The 15,136-nt window shown below is 40.5% G+C and overlaps 1 protein-coding gene across 1 annotated transcript in view; it reads right to left on the reverse strand.

Moving 5' to 3' along the window:
• ABITRAM (actin binding transcription modulator) overlaps positions 1-15,136 on the reverse strand; it is a 31,039-nt gene that overhangs the window by 9,293 nt on the left and 6,610 nt on the right. The window contains exons 2-4 of the mRNA XM_075271043.1: positions 7,302-7,411; positions 3,563-3,614; positions 924-1,053 (exon numbers count right to left, since the gene is read on the reverse strand). Coding sequence (XP_075127144.1) covers positions 924-1,053; positions 3,563-3,614; positions 7,302-7,368 — 249 coding nt within the window. The 5' untranslated portion in view covers positions 7,369-7,411. The remainder of the gene's footprint in view (positions 1-923; positions 1,054-3,562; positions 3,615-7,301; positions 7,412-15,136) is intronic.

Consider the following 15,136-nt stretch of genomic DNA (forward strand, 5'->3'; position numbering starts at 1 on the left):
TTGTTTCCCACTTAGGGAATTAGATGTTATTAGTTTTTTACTGGACAAATACTGTGGGTCTGTATAAAAATATTACAATCTACCTGGGAAAAGAACTCTGACAGTAGTAAAGTGGACCCAAGTATGTTTTTGATTCATATTAAAGATACAGACTAGTCAAGTAATTATTTTTTTTTCTCTTAATGAATCAATGGGGAATGAGGATTTATTAAATCTTGCACTACAGAATTCTGGAATAAGGAATAACGAAGTAGAGATGTGCGACTGTGACATTAGCCTTTTTATACCACTCACTCCATTACTGAATTGTTCTAACACCTGCAAAGTACATGAATGGCTATACAAAGTGTTAGTATGGGAGATGCTCTTTTGAAAGAAGTACGGTAAATTTAAAAAAAAAAAAAAAAAAAAAAAACACACACACTGTGTGACTGTGGACACATCTTTTTAACCCCTTAAAAGTTTTTTCCCTTCTGACAGAAGTTTTTGTGCCCTGAAATTTTACTTTTAAACAATGTCTACCGTTTTAAAACAAATGTATCCACTAAGAGGTTAAAACAGTGGATAGTGCAGTCAGGGTAACCGGGAGTACCTGTACTGAGGAAACATCTGGCCAGATAGGGGGTCCTATGATTAAGCTAATAACACAGCTGTCCCTATCCAATATGTTGTACATTATTTATTACACTGTAACATCAGCCACAAAACATGTAATACGTTTCATGATATTCTAATGGGAAGATGCTTTTTTCATTATTTATGACTTTACCTAATATACCTGCGAATAAGTACGTGTAAGTACATTAATCAGTTTACATATAAGTACACAGGTTGTCTTAGAGCATGGAGAACATCGTGTTAGTCTAAACCTAGAGTTCTAATAATAAACCTGAATAAATTGTAACACAATGTCATACACTTACTCTTTTGGATTTTCCTGATACTTTGTTCTGGAGCCTGCTGCAGTTGGCACTGATTTGGTAACTAATACCAGAAATATTTTTGCCACTTTGAAGAACTGGGTGGCATTCTGCTAATGTAATGACACATATTCTGAAAGAAACAGAAAAGGACCAAAGTGAATAAAGATGAAGAATTACAATGTATCGAAAGAGGATATCTATTTAGGATGGGCCATCAATGCAGCTGGAACCCCACAGATCAACTATGCCAGAACAGCACGGCTCCTGGTAATGTTTGCATGTGATACTCACTTTGTACAGTGAGAGAGCAGCACAACTGTAGCATGGAAACATTACTAAAGATATTAGAAAGATAGCTCAGTATAATTTATATAGGATAAACATTTTAGATATGTTAACTTATCTTGACCGCAAAGTATATCAGAAATGTGAATTTTAATTTCCCATTTTTATCTATAAGAAACAGTTTAGAGTAGGGGTAAAGGTCTATTGACTGGGATCTGCCATAAGGTAAAAGAGCTGAACATGTGTAGTATTTATTGTATTTTTTGGAGTAAGAGGGGCCAATGTCACTAACTAGTGAAGGGGCACTTATACTATACACAAGGTACTAAGGAGCATTATACTATGTGGAGAGGCATTACAGTGTGCGAAAAATAAATAGGACATTAGTGTCCCTTCAATGTTATGCCCCTTATTGTCATCTCCCCTGTCTCCCCCAACACACACAGTATAATTTTCCAGTAGTGTGTACTAGACCAAAGAAAGGGCACCGACAGCTTTCAGAAGAAACATTCATGTCCCAAACACTGTGCCCCAAGTCTATAAAACCCCCTACAGCTGCAGGGCCACCTGTCAATGTGACCTTGCAGCTGTTGCAAAACTACAACTTTCATAAGCTATTAAATATTTTACCACATTTTTTTTTTGCTTCAAAATATATTTTCCCCCCCATTTTCCGCCTCTAAAACCTAGGTGCGGCTTAAAGAGGACCTTTCATCAGATCGGGCACATGCAGTTCTATATACTGCTGGAAAGCTGACAGTGCGCTGAATTCAGTGCACTGTAGGCTTTCCCGATCTGTGCCCGGTGTAAAGCGCTATCGGTCCCGGTACCGTAGGGCTTTACAGTCAGAAGGGCGTTTCTGACACTTAGCCAGGGACGCCCTTTTGCCCAGCACCGCCTATCGCGCTGCACAGTGTGAGCGAGTATTATCAGGAGGGGAGGGGGCGTTCCTCCCCACTCCACAGTACAGCGTGATAGGCGCTGCTGGGCAGAAGGGCGCCCTGGCTAAGTGTCAGAAACGCGCTTCTGACTGTAAAGCCCTACGGTACCGGGACTGATAGCGCTTTACACCGGGCACAGATCGGGAAAGCCGATAGTGCGCTGAATTCAGCACACGGTCAGCTTTCCAGCAATATATAGAACTGCATGTGCCTGATCTGATGAAAGGTCCTCTTTAAAGTACGAAAAATATGGTAATTAATAATTGCAAGTTATATAAATAAATAGTGATTGAAATACTACATGTTAAATAACTGGATATTGGCATAAATAATAGTAGATAAGTAATGAGACAATTTATGAGAAATGGCAATAAATCCTACTAATATTATAAATGTGAAAGTATGTGTGTTTAGATGTTTGGATGTTTGTTCCTCAATCACGCAAAAAAAAAAAAGGTGACACAGGGTCTTGGGGGGGAGGGGGTCACTGGGTAGGTAAGACAGGGATCGATTGATCCGTGGGGCCCCGGCCTAACTCAAAGTAATTTTGATATTGTTTTTTCACGACACATTGTTCTTCATTTTAGTGGTAAGATTTAGTTGACGTTTTTTGTTTAATTTTGAAAAAATAGGAAATTTGGTGGAAATTTTGAAAAATATGCATTGTAAAACGTTTGAAATGATGTGCGTTGGATAGAGATACACATACCACCAAAATGAGTTCATAAATCTAATGCACCAGATCTCGCACTTTATGTTGGCATAAAACTGACATTATAAAGGTTTAAAAGTCAAACAATATTCAAAATTTTCAAACCCATTTTTCAAGGGAATAAACCAGTTAACAAGGGGTTTTGAAAGCCCCCTGTATTAAAAAAACAAACAAAAAAAAAAACAACACAAATCACCCCAGTTTCAAAACTGCACCCCTTAAATAAGCCAAAGCATATACCAAGTATTTCAACCCTATAAGTATTTAACAGGAATTAAGACAAAATGGAGGTGAAATTTGCAAGTTTCATTTTCTTTCACCAGAACATGTCCAGAATGGGTTAATGAGAAAGACAAGGCTAAGTAATACAAGTCAAACACTGGGCTACACCAATCACTTGGCTATGGGCATAGGGAGCCACTGCATCGTAGTCAGCTATATAGAGGTGAGCGCCTGAACAGTCCAATCAGTACAATAATGAACTTACATAACGCTACCAGCCATCAGGCCATTTTAGAGCTCATTGTCCAATTCAAACAATAGTTTTTTGTTACATAGAGGAGCTTTACTGCCCCTGTCTAACAATGGATGTCTGATTCCTACTCAAACTCTTCATAAATATCAGACTGGTTGAGAAAAAAAATAAAATAAAAAAGTGGATTGGCAGATCTTTTAAAATGTATTTGATTTGTTTGCTCTACCTGTTTGAATGCTGAAGTATGCAGTAGTCCTCATGAAGCTGCCCTTTTACATCTGAAATACAAACAAGTGTTTGTGAACGCAAACTGGACAATAAGGCCTACCAAAGGATTTGGCATATACACATTAGTGCCTCAAAGAGTAAGTCTGATTGGGCCTTTAACGACACAGGTTAGTTTGTACATTAATGCTTGGCAACTTTTTTCATATTTTCCTATACAGTCTTCCAAAATTCATAACTTTTTTCTGTCCACATAGCTATGTGAGCTCCTATTCTTTGTGTGATAAGTTGTACTTTCATTTGCCAACACTTTGAGGTATATATATATACTAGCCGGTACCCGCGACTTCGTCTGCGGTGATTGTAGAAGTGGGTAAATACAGGCGCGGGTAAGGTTTTAGTAGTGTGTATAAGGTATGGGATATGAAATGTAACTTTGTATCTTGTTTTTGCTGTAATTCTGAGAATACGTGAGACTTTTGTGTTGAACGTAATTTGTATTTCAGCTGCTATATGGTGTTGTTATAAATTGTACATAGTGTCTTTGGGACAGAGGTATTTCAGGTTAATATACTTCGATATACGACATTGTATGATTTGTTATTTTGCGCCAGTACATGTAAGTTTTGGGCACAGGATACTCTTGAGCAAGCAACATAAAGTCTGGCCCTGTGCATGACAGTTTAGTAACTCCATGCGCCTCTTATTAATAGCAATTAATCCCATAATGTCCTTCACATTAACCCCTGTGTAAGAGTTAATGATAGAGATAAGCGAGTACGGTTCGGCCTGCTGTCCCGTGGCAGCTGCGGCCTCTGGGGATGTCTGTCAGGGATGTCGCCGATGTCTGCTCAGGGCCATCTACAGTGTCATTCGGCCACTGGAGAAGAAGGGTTGTGACGACAGGCGAGTTAGGGGACTTTGAGAAGGGAGAGGGGTGGGGTGTTGGGGGTGAGGCGGTTGCCGGTCTAGTGGGGGACACGGGAATGGGGGGGCCTGGGCAGGTAAACCCGGGGGTCCCTGGAAGGGGGACGGGGACAGGGCCGCCACAGCGCCCACAGATGGAATGGGGGCACATGGCTTGCCGCGGGAGGGGGGCCCTCATAGGCACTCCTGTAACATCGGTGCACTGGGAGCCCGGGGTTTGGTGAGGCCATGGGCACAGGTTGGTGGGGGAAAAGGTGACACAGGGTCTGGGGGGGGGGGGGGGGGGGGAGAAGGGGTCACTGGGTAGGTAAGACAGGGAAGGGGGCACGGGGTAGGCAAAACGGGGGGGGGGGGGACACGGGGCTAGGGGGGAAAAGGGGCACCGGGTAGGAGAAAGAAGCGAGCACATGAGGGAGTGGGTAGGAAAAAAGGGGGTTGGCGGGCACCAGGGGGGAGATGAGGAAAAGGGAGCCGCTGTGGGCACAAGGCAAAGGAAGAAGCCTACGCAGTGCTACAGGTGGGTCGCGCAGGGGTTCAGGGTTCCGCGGACGAAGTCGCGGGTACTGCTAGTTCCCCATAAAGAGCACTTATCTACTGGATAGGGAATAAGTGTCTGATTGCTGGGGATCTGAATGATGTGACCTCTGAAGAAGAAAAGGTGATCTTTAATCTACTGTGTGATTCAGTGGTAGTATGCACACACAACTTTATTCACTTCAAGGAGACTAATAGAGTGCTGTACTTAGTTGTATAATTATTCCCAACCCTTTGGATAGGGATAAGTGCTGTCATTGGGCAAATAAACGTTATTAGTTTTTTCCTCTGCAATTCAGAAGCCATAACCATTTCCCTTTTTTCATTGATGTGGCTGTATAAGGTGTTGTCTTATGTTAAAGAATTTACACGGCAAACTTTTCAAACTTTTATTTGATTAACATCTTGAAAACCGTGTATCATTTTCCTTCTACTTCACAATTATCTGCTACTTTGTGTTGGTCTATCACTTAAAGAGGACCTTTCACCATATCTGGGCACAGGCAGTGTTATATACTGCCAGAAAGCTGACAGTGCGCTGAATTCAGCGCACTGTCGGCTTTCCCGATCTGTGCCCGGTGTAAAGCGCTATCGGTCCCGGTACCGTAGCGCTTTACAGTCAGAAGGGCGTTTCTGACCATTAGCCAGGAACGTCCTTCTGCCTCGCGGCGCCAATCGCGCTGTGCTGTGGAGCCGGGAGGAACGCCCCCTCCCGCTCCTGATAATGCTCGTCTATGGACAAGCTGTGTGAGCAGAGGGAGGGGGGAGTTCCGAGATTGGCGCCGCGAGGCAGAAGGACGTTCCTGGCTAATGGTCAGAAACGCCCTTCTGACCATAGAAGAGCTACGGTACCGGGCCGTAAGCTCTTCACACTGGGCACAGATCGGGAAAGCCGACAGTGCGCTGAATTCAGCGCACTGTCAGCTTTCTGGCAGTATATAGAACTGCCTGTGCCCAAAAGTGGTGAAAGGTCCTCTTTAAAATCTCAATAACATACATTTAAGTTTGTGGTTGTAAGGTAACAACACACAAAAACTGAAAATTTCAGTGTCCTCAAGGGGTTAGTTTAACTGCTTTTCAACCTTTTCACTTTCAAAACCGTTTAGATCCCGATACCACTTTGAGATGTAAATCAGTAACTCAATATGTGAAGAAAGATAGAATAGAATTGTTGTTAATTTTAATTTTTGTATTAATTTTCCATTTCTTGTAGGATATCTCTGATTTTTATCTTCTATCATCTTGTTCCAGATTGGCAAATTAGTCTGAACAGTGCCTAGAGAAATACTGTCTAAACCATGTTTTAACGTTTAGAGGCAAAAAAAATATCACTTAGATCATCTGTTTTCAGCACCAATATCTTCATGTTTACCTAACTTTTATCATTGAAAGGTTACCACTAAAGTTATCTGATCAAGCACTGAAACTACAGGATTGTGTTTAAAGGGATTCTACCATTAAAAACTCTCTCCCCAACACGTCGGAATAGCCTTAAGAAAGGCTATTCGTCTCCTACCTTTAGATGTCTTCTCCGCCTCGCCGTTCAGTAAAAAACCTGTTTTCCGCCAGTATGCATATGAGTTCTCTCGCAGCACTGGAGGCAGGCCCCAGCACTCAAACAGCACTGGGGGGGTCCCCAATGCTGCAAGAGAACTCTCCAGCGCCGCCATCTTCTTCAGGAACATCCTCTTCATCACGTCTTCTTCCGGGGGCTGGCTTCAAACTTCTAAGCCTCAGGCCTAGGGCAAAGCTGACTGCGCATGCCCGCAGCCACAAGAAAAGTGTCTGCTTACACAGTATTGTAAGCGGACATTTTCTTGTGTGCCTGAATAGACTTTAAAAAGGCTACTCTACTAGTATCTTTTTTTAGATTCTCCCCGCTGTTCCGTTGTAATCCTGGTTAATAACTTTATGTAAATGAGTCCACGGAGCACCCTGGACATTCCCCAGGGCCCTGAGCAGTATGCTCAGTTGTCCAGCGAACTACACCAAAATGGCCATCGGACAGTAGTGCATGTTCTTGCTGGATTGTTGTTTTTTTTTCCCCCAGTTAAAACCAATGAGTATTCTAGCAATATGCAGAGATAAAACATTAGCAAAACGAAACCTGTTTCCCCCCCCCCCAACTTTCTACTCTACCTAATAGAAGGGGAGTGTCCTAGTACGGAGGACCCACTTTTTTCTTTTGTAATGCCATCAAAATTCGAAATGTGTTTTTAAAACTGGACAACATATTTAAGTTTAAAAGTTCAGTCTCCAATTTTGTTTCTGCAAATTACCTGTTTTGTACCATCGCGTAAAATAACGATCAACTACAGAAGGAAACTGTTTAGATGTTTCAGCCATATAAAAAGCAATGATAGCAGAAAATCAGTATGACTCTTGATGCCTAAAACACAAACATATGTATAGTTAAAAGCAAGGACAAATAAATATAACATTTAATTTTTTTTTTTTATTTATTTTGCTATTATATTGGGGGAGATTAACATTTTTTGCCTTATACTTAACCCCTTAATGGCATGCACAAAAATGGTCCTTAGGACATATGCCACTTTAGGTGGCCATAAATTTAAGATGCTTTAACTTACACAAGTGATTGCATTTGATGTTAGTGATCAATGTTTGATCAACATTGATCAATATTTCTTGCATTTAGTTATAGAAAAAAATAAAAATAATTTGATGGAAGTTTAGAAAAATTGCCAATTTTTAAAATATGAAATGCTCTACTTTTCAAACAGATCGTCATACCACCCAATACCATTGTCTGTTTGAAAAATAGAGCATTTCATACCTGTATTTGTATTTTATCTACCATATCTCTGCTTTACATTGGCATAATCTTTTAATCATCCTTTAATTTATATTAGATGTTAGAAGGCTCAATCTGACAGCGATTTTCTTGATTTGCAATAAAATTTCCCAAACCCATCTGTTAGGGACCACTTGGTTCTGAAGGGTATTTTAAAATGCAAAATGTGTTTTTAAAACTGGACAACATATTTAAAGAGGACCTTTCACCACTTTTGGGCACAGGCAGTTCTATATACTGCCAGAAAGCCGACAGTGCGCTGAATTCAGCGCACTGTCGGCTTTCCCGATCTGTGCCCGGTGTAAAGAGCTTACGGTGCCGGTACCGTAGTGCTCTATGGTCAGAAGGGCGTTTCTGACCATTAGCCAGAGACGTCCTTCTGCCTCGCGGCGCCTATCGCGCTGTGCTGTGGAGCGGGGAGGAACGCCCCCTCCCTCTGCTCACAGTACTCGTCCATAGACGAGCATTATCAGGAGAGGGAGGGGGCGTTCCTCCCCGCTCCACAGCACAGCGCAATAGGCGCCGCGAGGCAGAAGGACGTCTCTGGCTAATGGTCAGAAACGCCCTTCTGACCATAGAGCACTACGGTACCGGCACCGTAAGCTCTTTACACCGGGCACAGATCGGGAAAGCCGACAGTGCGCTGAATTCAGCGCACTGTCGGCTTTCTGGCAGTATATAGAACTGCCTGTGCCAAAAGTGGTGAAAGGTCCTCTTTAAAGTTTAAAAGTTCAGTCTCCAATTTTTTTTTTTTTTTTTTTTTTTTTTTTTTTTTTTTTTTTTACACAAACCCCCATAAAGCACCCCATTTTCAAAACCACATTTGTGAAGTTTATCACTGTATGCATTTCACAGGAATTAAAACAATAGGGAAATGACATTTTATATTAAAAAAAAAAAAAAAGTTATATAGTTCACTCAGCCATAAAATTTACACATGCACAAGGGGTTAAAAGAATAAATGCACCTCATAAATTTGTTATACAATTTCTCCCAAGTACAGAAATATCCCCTTATGTGGGTGTAAACTGACGTTTGGGCGCACGGCAGCGCTTTTCTTCCAGCAAAATCTGCTTTTCACTTTTCAGTTCCTATATTTCATTTGCAGAGGCCCTAAAGTAGCAATACAGAGGAAACCCCTGCACAACTGACTCCAACTATACCCCACCGATCATGGAATTTATCACGGGCTATAGTAAAATTTTGTCCCCACAGTTATATTACAGATTTTATTAACACTGGGATGTACAAATGAAAAATTGCTAACACCCTATATATGGTTGTAAAATGTTGTATGGGTAACATGGCAGGGCTTGCAATAAAAAGAGCGGTATTTTGCTTTTGGAGGATATATTTTGTTGAACTAGTTTTGGGTGCAGCGTCACTTTTGCAGAGGCCCTAGAGTACCAATACAATGGAAAGCCCAAAAAGTGACCCCAAATTGGAGACTACACCCTTCATAGAATTTATCAAGGTGTTTTATTATAATTTTCAGCCCAGAATTTTTTCCCAAAAATTAAAGTGAAAAATTTTAATTTTTAAAGAAATATGTGCCTGAAATATCGTGCCCACTTTGTGTCACACTTCTAAAACTTTTCAGTGGATTATCCTGGGTACAAACAAAAGTTGTATATATATATATATATATATATATATATGTGCATAAATTGCTGTTTGAGCACACAGGAGGGCTCAGAAGGGAAGGAGCACTGCGCTTTTTGTGTATAGATTTAGAGGGACTAGTTTCCGGACATGTGGTTTATGTATAAACTACTGTTTAGGCTCACGCTGGGCATAGAAAGGAAGGAGCGCGATTTTGGTTTTTGGACATCACGCCACTTTGCAGAGTACCTGAATTGGCAGTAAAGGGGAAACCACAGACATGTGACCCCAATTTGGAAACTACACCCCTCAAGGGTTTATCAAATGCTGTAGCAAGCAATTTAACCCATTGAGTGTTGCATTAATTTTGTTAATGCAATGTAGAATGAAATGAGTTTGCGGCAGATTGGGAAAAAAAAAAAAAAACACAACACAATTTCAGTGTCCGATATGTTTCACCCATCTAGTGTCAGCAACACTCCATAAATCCTGGGCACAAAAGCTTTTGGAATGTTCATCTCTGACACAAGCTGAACACAATATAGTTCACAATGGAAAAATTTCCATTTTCTCCTTTCACCATCAGCTGCACATTTATGTCTGGAGAATAAATGATTGCAATACTTGGGGGTTAAAAAAATGTTCACTGTAACCCTGGGTAAATTCTTTCAGGATGTAGTTTTCAAAAGGGGGGGGGGGTCACTTGTCGGTGGAACACACTTTACCAGTTTTTCAGGGGCTCTGCAAAAGTGGAATGACGTCTAAAAACCAAATAGCGATTCTTCCATCTGAGAGCCTGGCACAGCAGATTTGCCCACATTTGTCGTTGTTATCTTGGGTAAAACAGACTCATACCTTTGTGCTTAGTCTGCAGTTTGGGCATGCAGCTTTGGATGCCATGTCACGTTTTCAGAGCCTCTGAGGAGCCAGTAAAGTGGAAATCCATAGGGAGAGACCATATTTTGAGAACTGCAACCCTCAAAGAATATATCAAGGGGTATAGGGACCAATTAGTTTCTCAAACATGAATGCACGGCGGTTAGTGAAAAGTGAATATTTAAGCTGTGTAGAGTACATTCCCTACTATTTTAGCAGTAGTTCCTATGATACAGGAGAAGTGAGGCAAGGGGTGCTGGGAATCTCTTCTGGTGCCTTTTCTCCCTAAGGCTAAAGCATTAATAGCTAACTGCAGCCAAAAAGACCGCAAAGTGTTTTCCTCTTTTGACTTTGTCCCTTTTATACCTATACGGAAATTGCCAGGCTTTTGGTGCGATTTACAAAAAAAGCAGGTATTTTTCTGCAATGTGTGTATGAGATTAGCCAGAATCCCATCCACTTAGCAGGTAATGTAAAATGCTAAATATTATCTCCTGTCCCTGATGCTCTAATATCCCCTGCAGCTGTCCAGACCTGCAGTTCCCCAATGCTTCTTCCAACAGAAGTCCTTGTCTCATGTGACTGCTAAGGCCAATCAGCGGCCTAAGGAAAGGAACTTGGACGTCACTTACATATCGCCGCTTTAGAGCAAGAAGGTTCCATCTCCACTTTTTGTCAAAAACGAGTTAATAGGGAAAGAGGTTTTTTGTACATCAATCTACATGCTCTGAGAAGTATAGCATTATCTGTGATATTCACTGAGAAAACGTGAATGCAAAATGGTTCCCTCTCTAAATTTCTTCAGTTCATTTAGTAAAAGATGGCTAGACCATCGTGTCAAAAAAGCCATATGAGCTCTTGTGCCTCCCTACTTCATCATAGAATGGAAGCTCTTGTGAGCAGGGCCCTCACGCCTATCGTTTGATATTTTAATTTCTTTGTAACATTTTAATCTTTCACATTGTCCATTCATGTGTCGTCTGAAAGACCATTTCCATCAGAAAATACCCAAGCATTTCTTTTTTGTGTGTGTGTTTGCATTTTATGTAATTTCTTATTTTTTCTTGTATAAAATATACAATTATGTATGTATGTGTGTACATATATATATATATATATATATATATATATATATATATATATATATGAAATGATGACCACCTAAGGGATTTGATTACGGTAAATCCCAGAAGATGTTAAAGGGGCTCTATCAGTAGGAAAAGTCATTTTTAACTAATCACACCTTTGCATAGCCTTTAGAAAGTCTATTTCACACCTACCTTTAGTATCTAGATTGCCTCAGTGGTTTCTGAATAAGTCCATCTTTATTCATATGCTAATTAGACTGGTGCACGATAGATCGTGCACACCTCTCCTATTGTTTTCTTATGGGAGACTGCTGATGACTCAGCTTCCTGTTGCTTCACACACAGAAGATAATAGGAGAGAGGAGGCTGCTGGGAACTTCCTGTGCTGGCTGGAAGCTCATTAGCATATGAATAAAAACGGACTTATTCAGAAACCACTGAAGCAATCTACATACTAAAGGTAAGTGTGGAATAGACTTTCTAAAGCCTATGCAAACATGTGTTTAGATAAAAATGACTTTTCCCAGTGATAGAGCCCCTTTAAAATAACTCCTCTGTGGGATCATTTCCCTGAAGAAAGTCAGCGATTTGATCAAATCCCTGAACTGTTTTAGTGAAATGATGAAATAACACAAGTCAGGACTCGCACAGCTCTATGTTTTGCTTGTTACCATTCCCCCTTTACCTCACTGCTCCCCTTTGGCGTCCGTGCCGGCCAGCGCACTGCGCTTCTGACATGACAAATGGGTTCAGATATAGAAAAAAAGTAAAATAAAACCAAAACGAGTTTTGAACAAGTGGCATGATAAAGAAGACACCTTTATGGACTAGGAAAAGGATAGAAGAAGCTTCAGTCATTGAACAATTTAAAATTACCACCACTACTTAAACTAAAAAATGGACACAGGACTATTATGGTAAAAAGAATTACGAAGTTATGGAAGTAGGTACTGTATTTTCCGGCGTATAAGACAACCCCCAATTTTTCCAGTTAAAATATAGAGTTTGGGATATACTCGCCGTATAAGACTACCTCTTCTGTGGGATACCTCTTCTTAATGCACACCAACCACCTTAGCATACTCTAATGCTTTTTTTTTTAATTTGTTTTCCAGTCCTGAACCATCTTTTCACACTACCTCCGCTGTCCGCCCGGGGATTTCGTCCTAAACCCCAAAGAAACTGGATAGGCGACAGCTTGTCGGTGGTCTGCTTTACAACCCATTAATTTGAATGGGTTCTAAAGCAAATCGCTGGTGTCTGTATGCTGCCTCTCCGCCTGGAAACAGACAATCTGGCGGGGCCAGATTTACTGTAGTTATACCATTTTTGGGAATGTCTATTGCTTAGATCTCCTTTTATTAAAATAGGACACGAAACAGTTAAAAAAAAAAACGGTAGTTTGGCACTTTTGAATTTGACATTCACCATACAGGAAAAATATTTTATAAGTAGACTGGGCATTTTTGGACACAGGGATACCTAATGTGTATGTGCATCACAGTATTTTTCTACTTTTATATGTATTCTAGGGAAAGGAGGCGATTTAGAACTTTTAAAATTATTTTTTTTAACCCCACTAGGGGGCTTGAACCTACAATCATTTGACAGAAATACAAGTGTATTGCCGTCTATGGGAGATTCTATACATTACTATTGCGGATGGTCATAGACCAGCCGCAATAGTAATATAGCTATAATAGGCCTGGGAGCCTTCATTAGGCTCCTGGCTGTCACCGGAACAGGTCGGCTCCTGTGACCTCGCGGCGCAGGAGCCAGCCTGCAACTTTAAACTTTGGAACATATACATCGCGCCACTCTGCCGCTGCAGGAAGCCAGCAGCGGTAAGAGCATTGCGATCCCACTCCTCCGCCCCCTGCCCCACCGTTTAAGACGATCCCCAACTTTTCAGAAAAGTTTTGGGGGTTAAAAAGTAGTCTTGTACACCGGAAAATACGGTACTAAAAAAATATCAGCTTAACTACCAATGTCTTATGCTAATTAGTTTTGAATAAATAATTTTTGTTTGAATGACTATTGTTGTATTACCTACTCTACATTTAATAATGCATGCTTTACTAAATAAATACTTTTCATATCTTAAACAATATTTCATCATTTCACTAAAACAGTTCAGGGATTTGATCAAATCATTGACTTTCGTTAGGGAAATGACCCCACAGAGTTGTTATTTTAACATCTTCAGGGATTTAATCAAATCCCTAGTTTCACCAAATTTGGTACACAGATACTTCAGGTGTCCAGGAAGGTTTAAGACAAGGCCTCAACTCGCTCGGACGGACTGTTGCTGAGATACAGCATTCCCAAAACAATGACCCCCCCCCCCCCCCCATTAGCCAATACAAACCTGCAAGTATTTCACTCATATTCCTACTGCAATACACACAGTCACTCCACATGCACAATCAAACACGGATATCCAAACTGAGATACATGCATCAAAGGATTAGATACACAGGTTAGCACATCGTATCACACGCTGAAAGATTAGATACACGCATCTGCACACAGTACCACACGCCAGAGAATTAGATACGCGGCTCTGCACACAGTATCACACCTTTACTCAAGGAATCCATAGCAACCTAGCAATTTTTCTTCACTGCTGTATGTCAGCTTTAAAGGGGCAGGGTGCAGTGGATGACAGTTACACAAGGTCACATTCACACAGTTTTGCTTCAGGTACCATAACAACCGATTCCAAGTTTTTCATCCATATCCATACTGAGATACGCATGATCACATGACGCTTATATACACACACACACATACACACACACACAACTGACATAGAAAATACACCAGTGCAAAACTGTACAATCCTTATGGGACCACTACACAAACAAAAAATTAAATACATGCTGCCACCACCACTGATTTGATGGCTCAGCAGAAGCCACAATATAACACATACCTCTCTCCAGTCAGACACACACACCTCAAAACAGGTACTGAGTTCATAGAGCAACACAAAGTAACCTTAAATTGAAGAATTTAATATCCAAAGGGTTAAGTGCTAAGTGTGTGTGTATATAATATTTACATTCCTATGAAAGTTTGGGCGCCCCTATTAATCTTAATCATTTTTAGTTCTAAATATTTTGGTGTTTGCAACAGCCATTTCAGTTTGATATATCTAATAACTGATGGACACAGTAATATTTCAGAATTGAAATGAGGTTTATTGTACTAACAGAAAATGTGCAATATGCATTAAACCAAAATTTGACTGAATAACGAATTTGCAACGTATTTTGTGAGACTAAGTTTTTTTTCATTTTTTTTTTTTTTTTTTTTTTTTTTTTTATATAATGTTCATCTTGCAGGTTAAATAATCTTGTAGTGTTATTGTATGGGTTGTTACGGATGCCGTAATACCAAATATGATTTTTTTTTTTACCTAACTCATTTTACATAGGAAGCTGCCAAAGATATAGATCGGCAGCCCCAAACTCTCTGGAGGTTGGGAGGCTAATGGGGGGATTAGTAAATCGCTATGGCATCTAAGGGGGTGCTAAAAATGACACCATCAGTAAGTGGTTAATGTGTCTGGCAGAAATTTTAGGTCCTAAATAGTACCATTTACTATTTCGTACTGGGAAACTACAAAAGAAAAAAAAATTCAGAATGGGGTGAAATTGAAAAAAAATAACTGACATCCGCCAAAATGGTATAGCAGATAATGGGAAGGGATTTAATTAACCAAATAGTC

The sequence above is a fragment of the Leptodactylus fuscus genome, chromosome 4 (genome assembly GCF_031893055.1).
Source record: "Leptodactylus fuscus isolate aLepFus1 chromosome 4, aLepFus1.hap2, whole genome shotgun sequence".
Classification (NCBI taxonomy): domain Eukaryota; kingdom Metazoa; phylum Chordata; class Amphibia; order Anura; family Leptodactylidae; genus Leptodactylus; species Leptodactylus fuscus.